Source organism: Leopardus geoffroyi, chromosome C3 (genome assembly GCF_018350155.1).
Source record: "Leopardus geoffroyi isolate Oge1 chromosome C3, O.geoffroyi_Oge1_pat1.0, whole genome shotgun sequence".
NCBI lineage: Eukaryota > Metazoa > Chordata > Mammalia > Carnivora > Felidae > Leopardus > Leopardus geoffroyi.
This window is the reverse complement of record NC_059338.1, coordinates 90,448,713-90,469,838: the sequence shown is the minus strand read 5'-3', so window position 1 is coordinate 90,469,838 and position 21,126 is coordinate 90,448,713. Positions and strand designations below refer to the sequence as shown.

At 40.9% G+C, this 21,126-nt stretch overlaps 1 protein-coding gene across 18 annotated transcripts in view; it reads right to left on the bottom strand.

Moving 5' to 3' along the window:
- Positions 1–21,126, bottom strand: part of ENPP2 (ectonucleotide pyrophosphatase/phosphodiesterase 2) — a 112,475-nt gene that overhangs the window by 77,746 nt on the left and 13,603 nt on the right. For 14 of the 18 annotated variants that reach the window (XM_045453818.1, XM_045453822.1, XM_045453819.1 and 11 more), the window contains exon 2: positions 2,555–2,657. In XM_045453818.1, coding sequence (XP_045309774.1) covers positions 2,555–2,657 — 103 coding nt within the window. Of the gene's footprint in view, positions 1–2,554; positions 2,658–2,864; positions 3,042–21,126 lie in introns of those variants that run through there. The other 4 variants (XM_045453820.1, XM_045453824.1, XM_045453829.1 and 1 more) reach the window with 3 other exon arrangements.

The window sequence follows — 21,126 nt, the reverse complement described above, 5'->3', positions numbered from 1 at the left end:
TGAGCCCCGTGTTGGGCTGTGTGCTGACTTTCAGAGCCTAAAGTCTGCTTGGGATTCTGTGTCTCCCTCTCTTTCTGCTCCTCCCCCACTCGCATTCTGTCTCGCTCTCTCTTAAAAATAAATAAACATTAAAAAATATCCAAAAAAATCACTTAGATTTATAGATTATAATATAGATTATATTATTTTTACAGAAATAACACAGGCTCATTAGCTCTTATAGCTGTTTCTTATAACACAGGGAGATAATTACACACAAAATATATTTAAGGATTAATAAATCTGTTCTATACTTTGCAAGTTCTCCTGTAGAGTGCACACGAATCCCAAGAGTCAATGAAACAGAATGGTTGGAAATCATAAGCTTTTTTTTTTTTAAATCCATAAGGAAAATTAGAAATCATCTAGTCCTGGCGTGCCTGGGTGGCTCAGTCAGTTAAGCGTTTGACTTCAGCTCAGGTCATGATCTCACAGTTTCTGAGTTCAAGCACCACGTCAGGCTCTGTGCAGACAGCTCAGAGCCTGGAGCCTGCTTCGGATTCTGTGTTCCTCTCTCTCTTTGCCCCTCTCCCACTCATGCTCTGTCTCTCTCTCTCTCTCTCTCCCTCTCTCAAGAATAAACAAAACATTTTTAAAAATTAAAAAAAAAAAAAGAAAGAAAGAAATCATCTAGTCCTGCTTCTCATTATACAGCTAAGGAAACAGATGTCACAAGTGACTTGCCCAAGGCCACACAGCAAGTTACATGGATCCAGGATGCTAGTCCAGGGATTTCATGACTGTTTTCCCAAAAAGTCAACTTTGAAAATAATGAGTGACTTGAATTTACACATTCATTATGAAAACAGCTTTTAATATCAGTTTTGGCTGACGTAATACATTAATATGAAACAGAAAGAAAAGTTCCTTTTAAGGTGCATTGGAAAGAACCAGAAGTGGGCTCTCAAGCGGCTAGCTTGCCCACACGACCATACTTAGGATCCGATCCCCCTTCCACTCTGCACAGTTACAGTCAGTGTTAATGGGAGATACACTCGTCTGGAACAAGAGAAAGAGGTCTTTGAAGACAGCATTTGTTACCAATAAAAACAGGATTCTCCAGCCTGGTGATCTCCTCTCTTCTCCCTCCCCAACAGAAAAGACAAATCATTTTGTCCATTTGGCTCCCTGGGGGTGCAATTTTTATGATCTATTTTCTTACTTTTCACCCTGACCACACCCCACTTTGACTCACTAAACTCCTTCTAATATCATTCTTTCAACTTTCTGGCATGACTTAAAAGCAACTTACTTGATGTAAGGAAGACCTAGTATTCCATCAATATATGTAGCATAGGGTGGTTAATAAAAGCTCATGCTGGCTAAACAGAGACAGGTGATATAGTCTTTTAGATTAGTCAAGTCAAAAAAAAAAAACAGAAAAATTCAAAATTCACAGGAAGGCAGACAAACATGCTGAGATGTCAGAAAAAGTCAAGAAAATATTGCCCCCTAGAGTACCCATTACTTAATATGTAATTTTTATTTATAAAACCATCAGCAGCTCCAATTCCCAGGAAATTAACCAACTCATTACTTAAGACCTGGTCAGTTAAGCCCCCTCGGTTCGCACAAGGAGCTCCTTTATAAGAATTCCCACACTGCTTACGGCACAGTGTATTGTAAAAGGAAACTCTTTCACGTTGGTTCTATTAGTTAAGTCAAGGTACACTATTAAAACTTACCTTTCCTTATGCCAAAAGAAAAAACTGAGTGCAAGTGAATCCTGTAAGTTCTTCAAAGCACCTCCTCTCTTTTATATTTTTCCTACTTTAGCTAAATCTTGATTTCATAGTCCTAAACTCTGAAGTTTCAGAAAGACAGTTCACAGCTTTTCTTAGTGGTGCCCAGGTGGCTCATTAGGTTAAGCGTCTGACTTCAGTTAAGGTCATGATCTCACGGTTCATGGGTTCAAGCCCCGCATCGGGCTCTGTGCTGACAGCTCACAGCCTGGAGCCTGCTTCAGATTCTGTGTCTCCCTCTCTCTCTGCAACTCCCCCACTCACACTCTATCTCTCTCTCTCTCAAAAAAAAAAATAAATAAGTGTTAAAAAGATTTTTTAAAGAAAGACAGTTCACTACTTTTTTTAACTTCCATTCCTCTTTTTTTTTTTTCTGGGTCAGAAGTTTCTGGAGAAAAATACTACATCCTGTATCACATGCCAAGAAATCAAATTCATGTATCTGCAATATTAAACCAGCACCTGTTCTCACCACTTCTATCTTAGCCTTGTCTGTTCACAAGAGTTTTAATTTTATCTTAACATTTATAAATATCGGAGTGCAAAGATTTAAATAGCCTGCTATCACGAAGCAAGCATAAATGTTCTCTAATTAAAACCACATTCTCTCACCTGAATTATACACACAGCTAGTTTTATTCCAAAGAAAACTAGGACTACATTAGTTATACCGCAAGATTATCTTAAAGATGCATTTCTTAATGAGCTTCTATTGATTATCCAGTCCATAATATTGTAAAAGGACTGAAAATGCTGATAGTCACTACACTTACCTGTAGGAGGCCCTTCATCCCAGCCTTCTGCCCTCTTAATTCGATTTGCTGTGAATCCTAAGCAGATATTGACTCCAACAGCAAAAGTGAACAGGGATATTACCTAAGGGAATAGGGAGATTGAGGTGTCAAACCAATGAATCAAATTATATGAAGGCAAATGAAAGGACTTCAACATCACCACCCACTCCTACAACTTCCAAAATGCACTGTAAAGCACTGTCTGGATTTTTAAAACAAAAAGCAAAATTGCAAATCAGGAACTGATTCTTAACATCAAGTCCTTCCCCCCATGCCATCTTTCTCCTACCTGGTAGGACTGGACCGGACTCCTCCTTGCCATGGCAGAGGGTTCTTGGAAAGCCTTTTGCAGTGTGTTCTCTTTTGCCTACACTGAATGCACTGCTTTTTGGGGCTCTGAGTTCAGTCTATTAACTACAAGTAATCCCACCTGGGAGGTTGACAACCTCCCCTGATTTGTCCGGAGCTTGATTTCATCACGATTGATTCACAAATGGCAGCTCTGAGCCTAAGAGGCTTGAAACACCCCTCTCCTTCTCTCCACCCCCTTATCGGTCCCGCCCCTAACACACACACCACCCACACACACACACACACACACACACACACACACACACACACACTTTCATGTGGTTTCCTCTGGTAACATGAGGGTTTCTTATGTTGCTGTGGCCAATAACAGTGCATGTTCATTTTCCTTCCCTCACAAAAACATGGTTTTTAAAAAAGAAACCAAATGTATTTGATCCGATAAAAATGAAACAGAGCCGTAAAAGGGTTTCCACCAGCTTTAAGCTTTTAAGGTTTACAATGTAGTTATTCAATGTAGTCCACCTCACGACTTTATTTTTTTTTAAACAAGGAAAGTTTTATAATTTATAAACCTAATAACTTTCCCTGTCTTTCCCATGTATTTATTTTTTCTGGCAGTTTAAATGACCCTGTCCCTACTGCCACATTCTCAGCTACTCCCGACTACTCAAATATTTCTCACAATAAAATCTCCCAGGACTGTAACGAACACAAGAGATAGCACTATTTTTCCCCATGTTGTTGTTAGAGTTTAGAGAAGTAACTTTTATCAAAATGCTGGGAATTGCCAGCTAAGCAGTAGAGAGTCCTTCTGCCCTGTGAGGAAGGACAGAATAAGAAGAGCCTGGCTCTTCTTCCCTAAAAAAAACTGTCAGCTTGGTTTTGGGGAGGGGGGGACCGGGGGGGAGGGGTTGGATGGGGCAGCTTTATTAGTGATCGAATTTAGGAAGGAAATCTCAATGGCAGCCAGAATTTAGCTTTAAACATCGTTTCCTTGATGATTTCCCAGTTATATTGTCATCCAGTCACCAAACACGGTGTCCTTCAAGGCTATTGCCAATGTTCAACTTTCTTTACTAAGCATTTGGCAACCGGGAGACTTCTAGAAGAAATTGAGGTCTCTAAATCTGAAAGTTATTTAAATATTATACGTTTTTAAGATTCAGAATGAGGGAAGAAGGCTTGCCTTTGGTTTTCCCCGCACCAGGCCCGGGCACTATTAATCTCGCACTGAGCATATGTGCGTACATAAACAAATACAGCACTTACCATGCAACAGATTACTAACGGAGCAGTGGCTCTGCTCAAATAAAACATGATAGCATGAAAGCAAGCACTGTGGATTACACAGTAGGCCTGGCTTTCATTATATATTCTAGAATTCAGTAACGGCTAATTGAGAAAAAGAAAACGCACTGCCAAACTTGAAGTTGCCTTTCTAAAAATCCTTTTAGTCTTGTATTCTTGTGGAGATGGCAGGCTTATGGATTTTTCTAGGGAAGTCCCTTGCTTTAGTTTGTGTGCCATACTGAAATGATTTGGAGATGGGTATTTAGCAAGTCTTATGAAAGATGTTAACCGCATGTAAGATTTTTCTACTATTGATGTTCAAGTTCAAGATGGACCCTGGCTTTTATAGTAGAAAACTATAAACCGAAAAGGAAAATCAAGGCAAAGGCCTGCGACTGCCTTGTGTTGTGTGCCACATGTTCCAAACGTTCCCCCTGAAACCTGCCTCCCCTTCTCTCTAACCTCCTCGGCCCTTGCCAACAACTTTAGATTCTATCTGACATTTGAGTGTAGAAACCCAGCTTGAGGATAATGAAGGCTCTCCTTGAAAAAAAAAAAAAAGACTCAGAAGCTGAACATCATCCATTAATTTTTTTTGACATGCAGCATAGCTGTGCAGAGAAAAAAGGCTTCAGTGTAATAGTCAATCCATAATTGGCTTCTGTACAGCACTTGTTACCAATTATCTAAGAGGATTGAGCTCAGGCATTATTTCCGTCAACTGCTCTGTCAAAGAACTTTGTCTTCAGGTCATTATGCACACAGAACTCATTAAAAAAACACACATACACAAGTACACATGTGCGCACACACACACACACACACACACATACACACACACACACACACACACCATCCAACCCTAGTTAAACAGAATCTTACTACTAAAACATCCCTATAAATTAACTGGCAGGAGGATGACCAAAGTTTCTACCTCGGGCATCAAATCAACTACAAAATACAATTACCCTTCTTTATCTAAAACTGAGAAAACCAAAAGTCTGGTAATAAATACCATAGGTCTAGAAATTCAGCTAAATGATTGGAATATCGTTCAAAACCTTCTGTAAACAAAACCAAACTGAGAAAGTCCATCTATCTGGTGTTTAAGATTTTGGAACAATGTCACCTATAGTTGGGTCAGTAAACAAGAAAGCGTTTGAGAAAGACTAAAATTAACTTCCAGAATGGTTTATTAATCCAGCTACATTTCAGAGAACACTGCCCCCTGGCAGAAGGAAATCCAGAACTTGCAACAGTCTTAGGCCCTAGAAATCATTCTGAGGTTCTCAAGCTTTCTCGAGAATAAGAATCACCTCAGGAGCTTGTCTGAAATGTGTGTGCTTGTGGTCTACTCACCAAGATTTGGATTCAATAGGTCTAGGGGGGAAGGTAGAAAAACCAAGGATTCTAGAAGTCAGACAAGAATTGGCACGATAGGTTATTCTGACATAAGTAACGTAAGGCGCACATTTAGAGAAACAGAGCACTGGAAGAAACTACTCTGAATCAATTTGTTTATGCCCTGGATGTTGAGTTGCTTGGTCTAATGCTAATGTAATTTTCATATATTATTAAGAGCATTCACTATTGATTGGACATTAAAGTCTAGATCTCCATGGCTGTTCCTCCATGGGAATCATCTCCAAACTGTAAGCAGCAAAACAGAATTTTATTTACTTTGCTGGTGGCACAAAGCAGCAGTGTGTGTATTGCTTAATTGCACTACAGTAGTTGCATTTATACTAATGCACAGTCTATCTTTTCATGAAATGGTTCTGTGGATCCTTGTTCCCAAGCGCTGATTAAGGTAAGAGGGCTTGAGGTTCATAATGAGATTTGAGAGATAGATAATTGACGGTTGTCATTTTTGCCACCTGCAGTAATTATAAAATTTTCATAAACTGCTTCAAACTTTATCTATATCCAGTTTCTCATTATGCAGAGTTAACTGCATGATGGTGTCTTGACTTAACACCATTCCCAGAACGCTCTAAAACTTTAGTGTTAGACAATTACCAACCGCCTGATTTTTCAGTAGTATCGTTGAGCAGTAAATATAGCACATACACTAAGCAAATAAGAAAATAATACCCACAGGTCTTCTCCCTATTTCATTTTAAAACTCTTTGAGCTAAGTCTTGCTTTTTAATTCTGCTGTGGTTGCTGGCTATTAGAAAATTCAGAATAAAAACAGGACAGCAGTCTTTGCGAAAGGGGATTACCAATCTGAATTGAGCAAAAAATTATGATGGCTAATGGAGGAACAAGCTGGCCCAATTGCTCCACAATTCAAGACCACAGATTGTATAAAGTAGACACCACTTAAGATTCTGAACCACAGATGCAAAGTTTTATGGGTAATCTTTGGTCCCAGGAGGTTTCCAGTGGAGAAATAGCATATATCTGTTCAAATGCAAACAGGACTTGTGTTATTAGTTATTACACAATTGAAAGCTGAAATCAACACCGGCACATCTTTCAATGACTACAATTTACATCGTAAACTTCTATGCATGACACTTATTCCCAGTGGATCTAAGCGTAAAGCCCCCACACCAGAACAATCTCTATCTTCTAAGAATATTCATTCATTGCACAAATATTCATCAGCTCCTACTGTGTACCAAGCACTGATCTGGCACTAGTACTATATGGGGAGCTGAACCAAAACATAGCCCCCTGCCCTCCGTATGAATCAAATAGACACAGAAATAAATGTGCGATCTCAACTGATTACGTGCAGAAAGGTAGAGGTAAGCACTGCTATGAGAACATATAACTCTGGATTGATCTAGTCAGGAGGATCATGGAAGACTTTGTGGAGTAGCAGTTGAGTTCTAATGTGCAGGGTAGGTGGGAGTAACTAAATAAGAGCGGGAGAAGATTCTAGGCAGAGCAAACAGGGTGTGCAAAGTTTCCACGTGGGGTAGAGACACAGCACACCCATGATATGAAAGACAGCTGGTTGGACTAGAGCAGCAAGAGCAAAAGCGGGCGTGTTGTGAAATGAGTCAAGGCATTAGTAGGGGCCAGTTCGTGTGGGGCTCCGTCCGTCATGTTGGCTGCTATTGTCTTTGCCTTATAAGTGATGGATAGCCTTAAAAGAGCTTAAGCAGGTGAAAATTACTCCGATGTTGAAGGATGAATCTATGTATGGTGTGGACATGTAGTGCAGGGAGTCAAGAATGGACACAGAAAATCAGTTTGGAGATGATGAAGTAATCCAGGAAAAAGCTAGTGACACCTTGCACCAAGAGGGCCATGGTGGTGGATTGGGAGAAAACTGGGGCAGGTGGGGAAAAGGTCCATTAATGAACTGGGTACACGGGTTCAGGGGCAGGAAAGTAAGAAGTGTGACTCCTGAGCTAATGAATATGTAATTGGATTATGATGACATACAGTACTCAGTAAAGTCACTCCTAAAGGTTTAATTGGATTGCAAAAAAGACGTGGAGATTGATATCCACTTGCTAACATTCTAGACTTAGTTCAAATAAGGGATACGGCTAATAGCTTTAAAACATGTCAGTAGTTTTAAAAACCACTTAAGGCAGTTGTTTTAAAGTTCCTTTGGACTTTAAACACTGAAAATACATTTATTCATAATTGAGGTTTAAAAGGAATTACTGCCTGGAAATAACTCACCTTTGTTGCTAACTCTAGCTTACAGTACATTTTAAAACTTGAAAGTCGGTTTGTCTACTTCTTTTCAGCTACTCTGCAAGCTGCATGCTAAATTTCCAGGCGAGTGGAAGAAGGTTGTAACAGTTTGGCGAGATGGCGAGATGGTGTGTGTGAGAGCCTCCTGGTTTCATGTGTGAGTCCGCTTTGTACTGCGCACTGTGTGATATTCGCCACAGATGGGTGGGTATGACACTATAGAGAAGAGTTTCAGGGGCGCCTGGGTGGCTCAGTTGGTCAAGTGCCTGACCTCAGCTCAGGTCACGATCTCATGGTTCGTGGGTTCAAGCCCCACATCGGGCTCAGAGCCTGGAGCCTGCTTTGGATTCTGTGTCTCCCTCTCTCTCTGCCTCTCCCCCACTCTCTCTCTCTCTCTCTCTCTCTCTCTCAAAAATAAAATAAAACATTAAAAAAATTAGAAAAGAGTTTCACCACCCTTGCCTTCTAGGCTCTCACATGGGCAGGTGAGAAGCTCCTGTCAGTTCCACTTGCAGATGAAGAAATGGAGGTTCAAAGACTACGTGACATCTCCAAAGCGGGACAGTAAGTGATTGAGCCAGGTCTGAGGAACCAGATCTCCTAAGCCAGCTTAGTCCTCTTCCCGCTGTGGCATGACATCCCTGTACTATACCACATGGGGGCCTCAACTTGACACATGCAGCACACAGCTACCCAAACAACCGGTTCACCTTCCAGCTTCTTTTCTTTTCCTGGAAACCTTCTGCAATCCTTCCATCTCTTGTTTCTCATCAGACACCATGTCTACCGGGTCTTGTTATTGATTACAGTTATTACCATCCTTTCTCAGGGCTTGCTGAGCGTTCTTAGTATCTAAATTGTCTTTCTTTTTTTTTTTTTAATTTTTTTAATTTTTTTTTTTTTAACGTTTATTTATTTTTGAGACAGAGAGAGACAGAGCATGAACGGGGGAGGGGCAGAGAGAGAGGGAGACACAGAATCAGAAGCAGGCTCCAGGCTCCGAGCCATCAGCACAGAGCCCGACGCGGGGCTCGAACTCATGGACGGCGAGATCGTGACCTGAGCTGAAGTCGGACGCTCAACCAACTGAGCCACCCAGGCGCCCCTCTAAATTGTCCTTCTATGTGAATATTTAAAAAAAAATTTTTTTAATATTTATTTTTGAGACAGAGAGAGACAGAGCATGAACAGGGGAGGGGCAGAGAGAGAGGGAGACACAGAATCTGAAATGGGCTCCAGGCTCTGAGCTGTCAGCACAGAGCCCCATGCGGGGCTCGAACTCACAGACCGTGAGATCATGACCTGAGCCGAAGTCGGACGCTTAACCGACCAAGCCACCCAGGCGCCCCTCTATGTGAATATTTTAGATTCTCCCTTCATCCTCATTCTACAGGACATGCATAAGCAGTTCGCCTCAAAATTGCCCTTCCTGTTTGCACCCTCTGCCCCCTTCAAACACCCTTTCATTCAGGCCTCTCTTAATTCATTCCCATTCATTCCCAGAGGGCCCTGCGTAAGATGCAAATTTGATGATGCTCCTCCCAATCTCAAAACCTTCAGTGGTTCCCTATCACAGCAATTTTCAAGAGGTGATCCTGGGGGCTACCTGGAACAGAATCACCTGGAAACTTGTTACAAACGCAATCCTTAGGTCCTACCTCAGATCTATGGAATCACAAACTTGGGGGCAGGGTGGGTAGAGCCCAGAATCTGTGTTAACAAGCCCACCAGGCAAATTCTGCTGCCAGTTTGAGAACCACTGACCTAAAGCATAAAATCCAAACCCCTTGGCAATGCAAATAGGATTCTAAATCCAAAATCAAGTTGCCTATGGGCACCTGGGTGGCTCAGTCAATTAAGCGTCCGACTTCAGCTCAGGTCATGATCTCACAGTTCGTGAGTTCAAGCCCCACGTCGGGCTTTGTGCTGACAGCTCAGAGCCTGGGGCCTGCTTTGGATTCTGCGTCTCCCTCTCTCTCTTCCTCCCCTGCTTGCACTCTGTCTCTCTCTCTCTTTCTCTCGAAAATAAAATATTTTTTAAAAATTCGAAATCAAGTTGCCTGGATTCAAATCTACTACTGTTTAACTGTGAGACCTTACATGACCCTTAGGCGAATTACTTCCCCATCCTAAGACTCAGTTTTCTCATCTGTATGCAGCTCATAGGAATCTTAAGAGTATTACATGGAATAATCCATGTAAATTGCCTAGCACAATGCCTGGCACAGAAGAATGCTTAGCAAATGGTAAATTTTTTAATTAGAGAAATATTTGCTGTGCCTTGATTAAGTTGTACCCTGTGACACATCCGTTCTTTAATATATGTTGTTGCTTTGGCCTAGAATGCCCTTCTCCACCTAATCTCCCTGGCAAACTCCAACATATTCATGAAGATTCAGGTCAGGTGTCACTCTTCTGTGAAGTGCCCCCCTCCCTCCCGATTTTGCCTCTCCTGTGCAGAGCAATGGGTTCCTCCACTCTGCTCCCATATTGTCTACAAATCCGTTTTTAGGCCTCTCTGTCCCTTGTGATATTTTTGAATGCAGGGATCAGTCATTCTTGTGCTTCACAGAGCTATGCATCTTTCCTGGGATGTAACAGGCAGGCAATAAATGTTTGTTGAAGGAATTACTTGATATCAAGAAATTCAAATTGGAACTTCAATCCTTACTCTCTTACTACTAGCTGTGTGACTTCAAGCCCATGTTTCCTCATCTGTAAAGCAGGATTATTGGGCTAATCAGTGATTTGTAACACTTTTTGAAGCAGCGAAACCTTAGTTTCAAAGAAAATCTTAAAATGAATACCAACATCTAAATGCAGAGCTGCTCTACTTTAAGTAGGGAGTGGGGAGCCAAGATCCTATCAGACCAGCCACCTCCCCTTCTCCCTACAGTACTTTGTCAGAAAACCGGACATTCAAGGAGTGCAATTTGTGAAAATAAACAAAGACAATAACCAAGTTAATTCCACTATTTAAACACTTTTTTAAAAGTTTTATTTATTTAAGTAATCTCTACGTCCTACGGGGGGCTCAAACTCATGACCCTGATCAACTGAGCCAGCCAGGTGCCCCTACCTACTTTTCTAAATCCAACCTTTTGTTGTAGTATTCAGATATATACATACATGCCAAAATGTGACCCAAATTACCCCCAGGCCAGATCTTTCATTGACAAGTGACAGAATCTTTCACTCCAGCCAAGCTCCTCCCCTAAGGAGTCCAACCAAATTTCCAGCCTCCTCATGGTGTTCCTCAGCTCTGAAGTCCTTCTCTTTCCATGGCACTCATCCAAATCTGAGTCAATTCACAGCCTTCCCAAAGCTATGGATTATTAATAAAAATAACATGAGTTCTTATAACACAGGGTTGATATGAAGACCAACTGATATAATGCATGTTAAGCAAGTAGCTCAGTGCTTGAAACTTAGAAAATGTGCAAATATTAGACACTATTACATACAGGAGGCTAAAGACTACATCTGTTATCATGTTCTCAGCATTAAGCAAAGAACTGAGCACATAACAGGTGCTTAGCAGTGACATAGGTTCTAGGAAAATTCCTTTACTTTTAGAGAGATTATGTATAGATTAAAGGTGGAGATGTTACAAACCCCTTGTCACATTCTCTCTAACCTCAAGAGAAAATGAGCAGCATTTATTTGGTAAAGGGTGGGGTGACTCTGGGGACAGCCTTGAAGGCACAAGTTTGAACTACAATAACAAAGACCCTCTATTTGGACTGGAAAGCCCCAAGAATTTGAGCTTCAACTCAAGAAATTTGTTTGAATATAAACACAAACCTAAAAGGAAGTTTATGCTTGCTACTAGAATGCCATCATCACATGCTTAGCAGCACAACGGTGCCCTCTTGGAGAGGAAGCAGAACTGCTATTTCTGTGATTCCCCTTGCAAGCAAACAGGAGCTAGTGACATTCATCGATCTAGAAACAGAAGGGAATTTCCTCTGCCTGATAAAAGACTTCTGTGAAAAACTTACAGCTAACTTCATGGTGAAAGACTAAATGCTTTCCCCCTAAGATCCAGAACAAGACAAGGATGTCTTCTCTAACCACTTCTATTCAACACTGCACTTCTAGGCAGGGCAATTAGGCAAGAAAACAAATATAAGGCATTCCAATTGGAAAGAAACAAATATAGCTATCTATATATGACATAAACTTGTATATAGAAATCTTAATGAATCCTTTAAAAACTATTAGATGAGCACTGGATAATGTATGTAAGTGAGGAATCACTAAATTATACATCTGAAACAAATTTTACCGTACATGTTAACTAACTAGAGTTTAAATAAAAACTTGAAGGAAAACTATACAAATAAAGAAATTCAGGAAGGTTGCATGATACAAGGTAAATATTTTTAAAAATCAGTTGTATTTCTGTACACTAGCTATGGAAAATCTAAAATGAAATTAAGAAAACAATTGCACTTACAATAATATCAAAAAGTCTAAACTACTATGAATCAATTTAACAAAAGGAGTATTAGATTTGTACGCTGAAAACTAGAGAATGTCATTGAACTACCTTATGAAAGACCTAAATAAATGGGAAGACACCCACATTCATAGATTGAATGACATCATTGTCAAGATGGCAAGAAAGTAAAAATGTGGTCCATAGCATGGGAGAAAATATTTGCAAATCAATATCTAATAAGGGCCTAGTATACAGAATACGTAAAGAACTCTTACAACTCAGCAGTAAAAAGACACATAACCCACATTTTTCAATGGATTGGAATAGACATTTTGAGAAAGAAGATACATAAATGGACAATAAATACATGAAAAGATGATCAACACCATTAGTCATTAGAGAAATGCAAATCAAAATGACAATGAAATACCACTTTCACACCCACTAGGATGGCTAAAATTAAAAACAGACAATAACAAGTGTTGGAAAGGATGCGAATCCTCATATATTATTGATAGGATCATAAAAGCACAGCCACCTTGGAAAATAGTTTGTCATAGTTATCATATGACCTAGCAATTCTACTCCTAGCTATACCCTGAAGAACTGAAAATATATGCCTACATGAAACCTTGTACACAAATGTTCACAGCAGAATGATTAACTGATGAATGGGTAAAAAAAATGAAGTATACCAATACAATTAAATTTTATTCAGCAATAAAAGAGAATGAAGTCCTGACACATGTTATAACATGAATGGACCTTGAAAATATCAAGTGAAAAAAGCCAGACACGAAGGCTACATATTGTATGATTTAATTATTTATTTATTTATTTATTTATTTATTTATTTATTTTTTGAGACAGAGAGAGACAGTGCATGAACGGGGGAGGGGCAGAGAGAGAGGGAGACACAGAATCGGAAGCAGGCTCCAGGCTCTGAGCCATCAGCCCAGAGCCCGACGCGGGGCTCGAACTCACGGACCGCGAGATCGTGACCTGAGCTGAAGTCGGACGCTTAACCGACCGCGCCACCCAGGCGCCCCTGATTTAATTTCTATAAAACATCTAGAACAGCAAATCCATAGAGAAAGAAGGTAGATAAGTGGTTGTCAGGTGATGTGGAAGTGACTGCTTTGGGTATGAAGTCTGGTTTGGGGGTGATGAAAATGTTCCAAAGTTACAGTGTTGTTTGCACATCGCCATGAAAGTAATAAAAACCACTGAAATGTACAGTTTAAAAGGGTGAGTTTCTATGGTTTATGAATTATATTTCCAAAAATGCTGCTTAAAAAGAAAGAGAGAGCCAGTGAGATTATCCCTGCAGTGAAGCAAATTCCAAAGTCTCTGGACCCACAGGAAAGGAACATTAACCCTGACCTTCAGCTCTCAGGTCTAGTTCCTTCCAAGCTGTGTGCAGAGTCACCTCAGTTACCCTCCGAAACTTACAATTAACAGGGACTGAAGCATTTGAGTGGTGGTGTGAACCTTTTTTAACCAGCCCCTGTATGTGATGAAACCTTTTACATTCCTAAAAATAGGAGGATCTCTTTCAGAGTACTTCGGGGCCTCTGCCATAGGACTTTAATCAAGTTTCCTGTTTCATTTTATTTCAAAATAAAATGAAAACCCAGTTCTTGCCTACGGATCTCAAGGGAGTTGAATCTTAATGGCAACAACCTGTAATCAGAGTTTGTGGGACAATTGTGGGAATTTAAGAACAATGTCTTGGAACGACATAGATGGGCCTTGAGGACATTATGCTCAGTGAAATAAGTCAGACAGAAAAGACAAACACGGAATGAACTCACTTAATAGGCGGAACCTAAAAAAAAAGCTCATAGACCCAGAAGCGGGGGGGTGAGGAGTGGGCAAAATGGGCAAAGGGGGTCAGAAGATACAAACTTCTAGTTATAAAATAAATAAGCCATGGGGATGTAATGTACAGGTCATGGTGACTATAATGAATAATACTGTATTGCATGTTTAAAAGTCACTAAAAGGGTAGATCTTTAAAAGTTCTCATCATAAGAAAATGAATTCTGTAGTTAATGCATGGTGACAGCTGTTAACTAAACTTATTATGGCGATCATTTTGTAATACATACAAATATAGAATCATTCTATTGGACACCTGAAACTATATAATGTTATATGTCAATTATACTACAATTTTTTTAATGCCTTGCATTTGAAGAACACTTCTTAATTTTTTTTTTCCAACGTTTATTTATTTTTGGGACAGAGAGAGGCAGAGCATGAACAGGGGAGGGAAAGAGAGAGAGGGAGACACAGAATCAGAAACAGGCTCCAAGCTCTGAGCCATCAGCCCAGAGCCTGACGCGGGGCTCGAACTCACGGACCGCGAGATCGTGACCTGGCTGAAGTCGGATGCTTAACCGACTGCGCCACCCAGGCGCCCCTGAAGAACACTTCTTAAAAAAAAAAAAAACCCTATAAGAAGAATGAAGGCTCACTCACTGTTTCTACTTTGCGATCAGTAAAACTGAAAGCCCGCTCATAGGCAAAGTCGCAGAGCTAACGTACCTCTGACTGGGACATCATGACAGTTCAGGACAGGATGAAAGGAGGGGAAGCAAGTGTGGATGAATGGTACCATACCTGGCATGGAGCAGATACTCCATAGGTGGTAGCTAGGATTTCCTAAGTGCCTGCTCTTTGCTGGACAACACACTAGAGACACTTATATATACATATATTGCCTTATTTAATCTCCTTAAAAGCTTTCACACTATTATCATTGTCAGTATATGAGAAAACAAGCTCAAATATATCAGACACCTTGTCCAAGTTCAAGCACCTGTTAAATGGAGGAGTTTTCTCTTCTCCATGATTTCCTAATGAGGATTATAAACTGGCAAGATCTAAAAGGAATGGGAATATTAAGTATTTGCTGCAAGAAACATGAGTCTATTAAAAGTAGAGAATCCAGGGGCGCCTGGGTGGCTCAGTCAGTTAAGCGTCTGACTTTGGCTCAGGTCATGATCTCACAGTTTGTGAGTTCGAGCCCCAGCTGTGTTGACAGCTCAGAGCCTGGAGCCTGCTTCACATTCTGTGTCTCCCTCTCTCTCTGCCCCTTCCCTGCTCATGCTCTGTCTCTCTCTGTCTCAAAAGTAAATAAACATTAAAAAAAATTTTTTTTAAAGTAGAGAATCTGATAAATGTTTGATAAGTTTTAATACTTGACAATGTTTCCTAAATCAGAACACACCAGAAGCCACAGATTAACTTCTATCCTAGGCTGACCTAATTCTCACCCAAAAAAAGAATTGGGTAGTAATGAGGAAGTGACTGGCCCGAACCGTGGGCGTCATGGCCATATCATTTCAAGGTTCCTAGGAGATCAGAGAGAACGCTGATCATTGTCAGACAAGTGACCTAAACTTCCAGAAACCAGAATTTTACAAATTCATATAATATTGATTCAAGGCAGATTTAGTGAGCACTCCCTACAACATAAGCTAATGGTTATTGAAACCTTGCTCTGTGCCAAGTACTACTTGATGTCAAGGATACTGAGATAAGAAGCATGTTTTAACTGGAAGACATGGAAGTCTGTTAAACACACTCTGTTAAGTCATAGAGGTATGCAGTGGGTATGTGTGGGGGCTACTGAGGATACGTTCACTCAATCTCTGCTCTACTCCAGTACCAGGGAACCTTCCTGTCTTACAGATTTTTTGTAGGATGTGTTATAGATACAGTTCATGTATTCTGCCAGTTATGCTCCTGAGGTGGTCTTTCTGCACATGCTATTTAAACAGCAGAATTGAGGGGCGCCTGGGTGGCTCAGTCATTTGAACGTCTGACTTCGGCTCAGGTCATGAGCTCACAGTCCGTGAGTTCAAGCCCCGCGTCGGGCTCTGTGCTGACAGCTCAGAGCCTGGAGCCTGCTTTGGATTCTGTGTCACCCTCTCTCTCTGCTCCTCCCCTGCTTATGCTCTGTCTCTCTCTGTCTCAGAAATAAATAAAACATTTAAAAAATTAAAAAAAAATAAACAGCAGAATTGAGACAAAGTCCACCCTCCTGTCCCTTTAGCTGTTTCTCTGGTAACAATTTTTATAAAAGACAGCTGGGAGTTTTTGTTACCTGCAAGTCCAATAGAAGTCCATGCTTGATCACAACTCTAAGTGACCTCATTATATCTTGGGTCCCTTTAGTAGACAATGACTGCCCAACCCAGGAGAGGAAAGTTCAGGTGGCACCGCCTAGACTCCCATCTGGACTCCCATCTTCATTTTAGATGTCTTGTTTTAGTAAGTCACTAAAACTACACAGCATTGAGAAAGGCATGACCAAGATGATGAGGAGTCGGTGTTACCCAATTCATTCATTCACTCATTCATTCATTCATTCATTCATTCACTTGCTTATTTACTCAACAAATTTTTACTGAGCATCTTGTATGCCATCAGGCGTTAGGGATGCAAAGTGAACAGAGCAAATCCTCTGCCTCAAGATCCCACATTCTAGTGGGAGAAGAAATGTAATATAATTTCAGATACTTTATACATGATAAGGGAAACAAAGCCAAGCAAGAGAACAAAGAGTAATGGCAGTAGCTATTTTCAATTGGGTGGTAATGAATGTCTTTCAGCAGAGATGACATCTGAACAAAAATCTGGATAGAGTGAGGGAAGGAACAGCAAATGAGACCCTAATTAGTAGGAATAGCTGAGTATGTTCAGGAAGGCCTGTGTGGCTAGAGTGGAGTCAGGGGAATAATCCCAGATGATCTCAAAGAGGCTATCGGGTGCTGGTCCATGCAGGACCTCACAGGTCACAGTGGAGCCTTTGTGTTTCATTTTGGGTGTGATGAAAAGTGACTGGGGGGATTTCAATCAGGCAGTGACATAATCTGATTTGTTTCAAAAGGCTCATTGGATGTTTAGAGAATGGATATTTAATGAGCTCCCCCATGGCCAATGGTTGAAGACTGTGCAGCTTGGGTGCCTTGCATAGACGATGGAAGAGGGTGGGTGTGGTTGTCCTTCTCAAATGTTCTAAGGGCAATACAAGACAGATGAGTTTTATTTTGTGTACTTCCTCAGGCAAAACTAGAAGTTACAGAGAAGCATGCTTCATCTCACAATAAGAGGAACTTTCTAGCAATCAGTGCTGCCAGAGTTCTCTCATCAAAAATGAACTCACAGTTACTATTGAAGAAAAGGCTGGGTAGGTGAGGTCAAGAATTATGGCAAAGTATGGAAATTCAGAAGAAGATTGGCTATACAACATTTTAGGTCCTTCCCAACTCTAGGCTTCTATTAGTTACCTCTCTTTTTAAAACTGTCTTTGGAGGCTAAGTTCTGTCTGTAATGACCAGCAAAGAGCTACTCAAATTAAATTAAACAACCAGAATTCAATTTTATTTTTTTCTTAATAAATCAAAAAGAAAGGGAAGGATCCTTATACACACTTTGTTCTTACTATTTCATCGCCTGAAGGAAATGTACATATAGTTATAGGTGGGTATAAACAGGTATAGGATTGGCATGTGGAATTTAATATGCCAAAGAAAGAGAACACTGGTCAGGATTAGGCTAAGAAAAGGAGAAACACCTTCCACAAAGTCATTTGATGGATTTAAGCAAGAGATTAAGCAATCTACTTTGGGTACATCTAAAAGACAGGCATAAGACAAGCTGACCTTATACTGCCTCTCCTAGCCTTACAGGTCTCTTATAATCCTTTATAAACAGAGAGCCACTGCAAAGTTGAAATACAAATGACCTCAGCTTGTCACTAGAGTATTATGCAAGACAATGCAGAAGTTCTGGACCTTATATTGTCCCGCTAAACTTCTGTGGCTCTAATGAGAGATGTTATACAACTTGTTAATTACTAAAATCCTGGGCTGTCGGGTTTGGTTAGAGTCATGGCTCAGATGCTCACTAGCTGTGTGGCCTGAATTAGGAAATCTCTCCAGACCTCTGCTTCTAGATATGTAAAATGGGAGTAAACCCAGCACCTCCCTCATTGAGTTGTGGGGATTAAGTAAAATAGTCCTTGTAGTATTGATTGTTAATAATAACAGCTACCATATACTGAGCACATAGAATGTGCCAGACATTGCACAGAAATCCTCTCCACAGTCTTGCAGAGTACGTATTGGTTTCTCTTTTTGACAGAAGCTCAAGAAGTTTAAGTAACTTGCCCAAGGTGATGCAGATTCATTCAGACTCAGGTCTGCCTAACCAAAGTCTAGCTTCTAAGTACTTCTTTTCATAGTACACTATGCTACCATACATTTGGTTTATTACAAAAATTCCTCCAACCTCACATTTGGAGGGCATTTGAAGGGTTTTTCTCTATTGCCTTTAAGAGTTCAGATAAAGAAGGACTCTGTAAAGGATGGTTTCTCATTTTCACACCAACTACAGGTTGGAGCCATTATACCAATGTATTCTATTTGTGTCATCTGACTGATGCAGCCTGTCTTACATGCCTTCTAGGTTTGTGGCTGGCCAGTCTCAGTCACAGCCTTGTAGCCTATGGTCTCAGGTAACAAAGCATTTTGCAAAAGATGCTGTTTTCTCTTTTTTTCCCAGTCTTCTCTCCCTTCCTGCTGCTGTTTCCCCTTCTTCCTGAGAATTGATAAAAATTCTCTCACTCTTACTTTTGCAGTTAATCTCATGTGACCTATTGACAATGACCCAGTTGTTCTACTCAACTACAACACAGTTGAGACGCCAGTGTAAGGACAAAGATCGCCGCCTGACGGAGCTGGGAGCAATCTTTCTGTATTGGTTCCTCTCACTGCACCCAACACAATCTAATCATAATAAGGGCACTGAGCACAGTAACCCCTACCGGGAGTCAACCACTGGCCAAACATCTAACATGAACTTGCTCATTCATCCATTTATGCAGCAAATACTGTTTTAGGCAGAAAAGACACCAGCAATTAACAAAATAACCCAAGTGCCTACTCATGGAGCTTATATTTTGTTGGATGGAAAAGTCATAAATTATACAAATATGTCAATTACTGACAAGAGCTATGAATAAAGAATAAAACAGGATGGTGGGAACAAGGAGAGAATGCAGTTGGCCCTTGAACTACGCAAATAAAGCCATTAGGATTATCCTATTTTACAGATGAAGAGTTTGAATAATTTGCCAAAAGTCGTCCAGTGTTAAAACAACAATCTGCCATATTCTCATGGTGACAATAATAAATATAACACCATCTATGAAGGTGGTTATAAAATAGCATGAAGTAAAGAATCATATTTTACGAGTGAAGAACCAAGACCCAGAAAGATTAAATAATCTGCTCACAGCTACACAGTAAGTGATGGGGATAGAATTGAAATGCAGTCCGAATGGTTTGAAGTCCCTGATCTTTCCACCTGACCTTGCCCCTTCTGTTGTATTTGTTCCGTCTGAAATTCTTTTCACTGAACTGAAAGTTTCTTGAGGACAGGGACTGCATCTCCACCATCTCCTGCAAGTTCTACAGCATCTGGCACAGAAAGTGTTGAACTTTCTGCATGTGGACCAGCCACATTCCCCAGGCAGAAAGCAAGATGGCCACCCATTCTCATTTTCATACCTTCTCAGCCTCACTTGGCAGTGGGTCTCAGTGTATAATTAGCATTGTGAGCAATATTACCCTTGACCCCCAGAGTACCAAGAGACATCCAGTGGCAACCTGCTAGCCTCAGCCTAATCTCTCAGAAATACCTGCATTCCCAGGCAGACTTGTGTCTTGCACAGACTTGTTTGCCTCTTTATTAGGCTGGTGTTTGTCTAGGAATCAAAGGAATAAGCAAGTAGGATGCACATGGCCTGCATGTTAATAAGGGTCGATCCTGTGGAGTAAAGGGGGCATTGTGATGAATTTGAAGGGCTTGCCGACTGGCTGTATCACGTCAACTCCAGCCTAACAATGCTTTCCTCAGCACTCCTCAGCAATGGTGCTCACAGCTGCACTTTGCACTTATGTGCACATTGTGCTAACCCATTGTCGATGATCAGATGGGGTGAATGAATGAATGATTTTCCTTCATATTATTCAGGTTGCTTCGCAGGAGTACAACACAACTAAGTGGAAAGCACTAAGTTTGAGAGCAAGTATAATTCTCTTTGGGTTAAGATTTAGGGCAAAGTGGATAGAGCTTAGAGTCAGGCAAACCCGGGTTCAAACTTCAGTGTGGCCACTCACTAGCTGGATGGGTTTGGAAACTAACTCATCAGACTTCTCTGCTCTCTTTCAACCTTCAGTTCTCAGCCCAGAGAGCCCTTGACCCTGTTGCTTCCCAGTCATCTTGTTATTCCCTTTCTCCCCCCACCTATTTGTCTTTGAATACTTACCCTAACTCTTGGCATGTATGCCTCTCCCACTGGACTGTAAGCTCCACAATATTAGTGAGTCTATGCCTCTTTCCTCTTACGTTCAGAGCCTAGCATGGTGACTGGCACACAGAGACATTCAATTAATACTGGCTGAATATATTAACAAAGGAAGAGGACGGTGAAGAAAGAGGAAGGAAATTGTAAAGAGAGTGTAGAGGATTCAGACAGAGGAGGAAAGGGATCAGGAAAGTGTCTTACAGTTTTACTTTCCTGTGAAATGGCAGCAGAGTTGGCTTGGGCCTTCTTCTGTCCCTCCATCCCTACCCAGTCTGGCCCCCAAGGCCAGAGTTCTCAAGAACTCTCTGGATCCTAGAGGAGTGCTAAGCCTCAACGCTAGAAAAATAATGCCACTTTCTTGTCCCTGTCCCCAGGCACCCAAGAAATGCTGGGAAAATTGCAGAACCTTGCGGCTGATGCCCACGCACACTTATGTCGCTTCACTTTAACAAAGCCTCC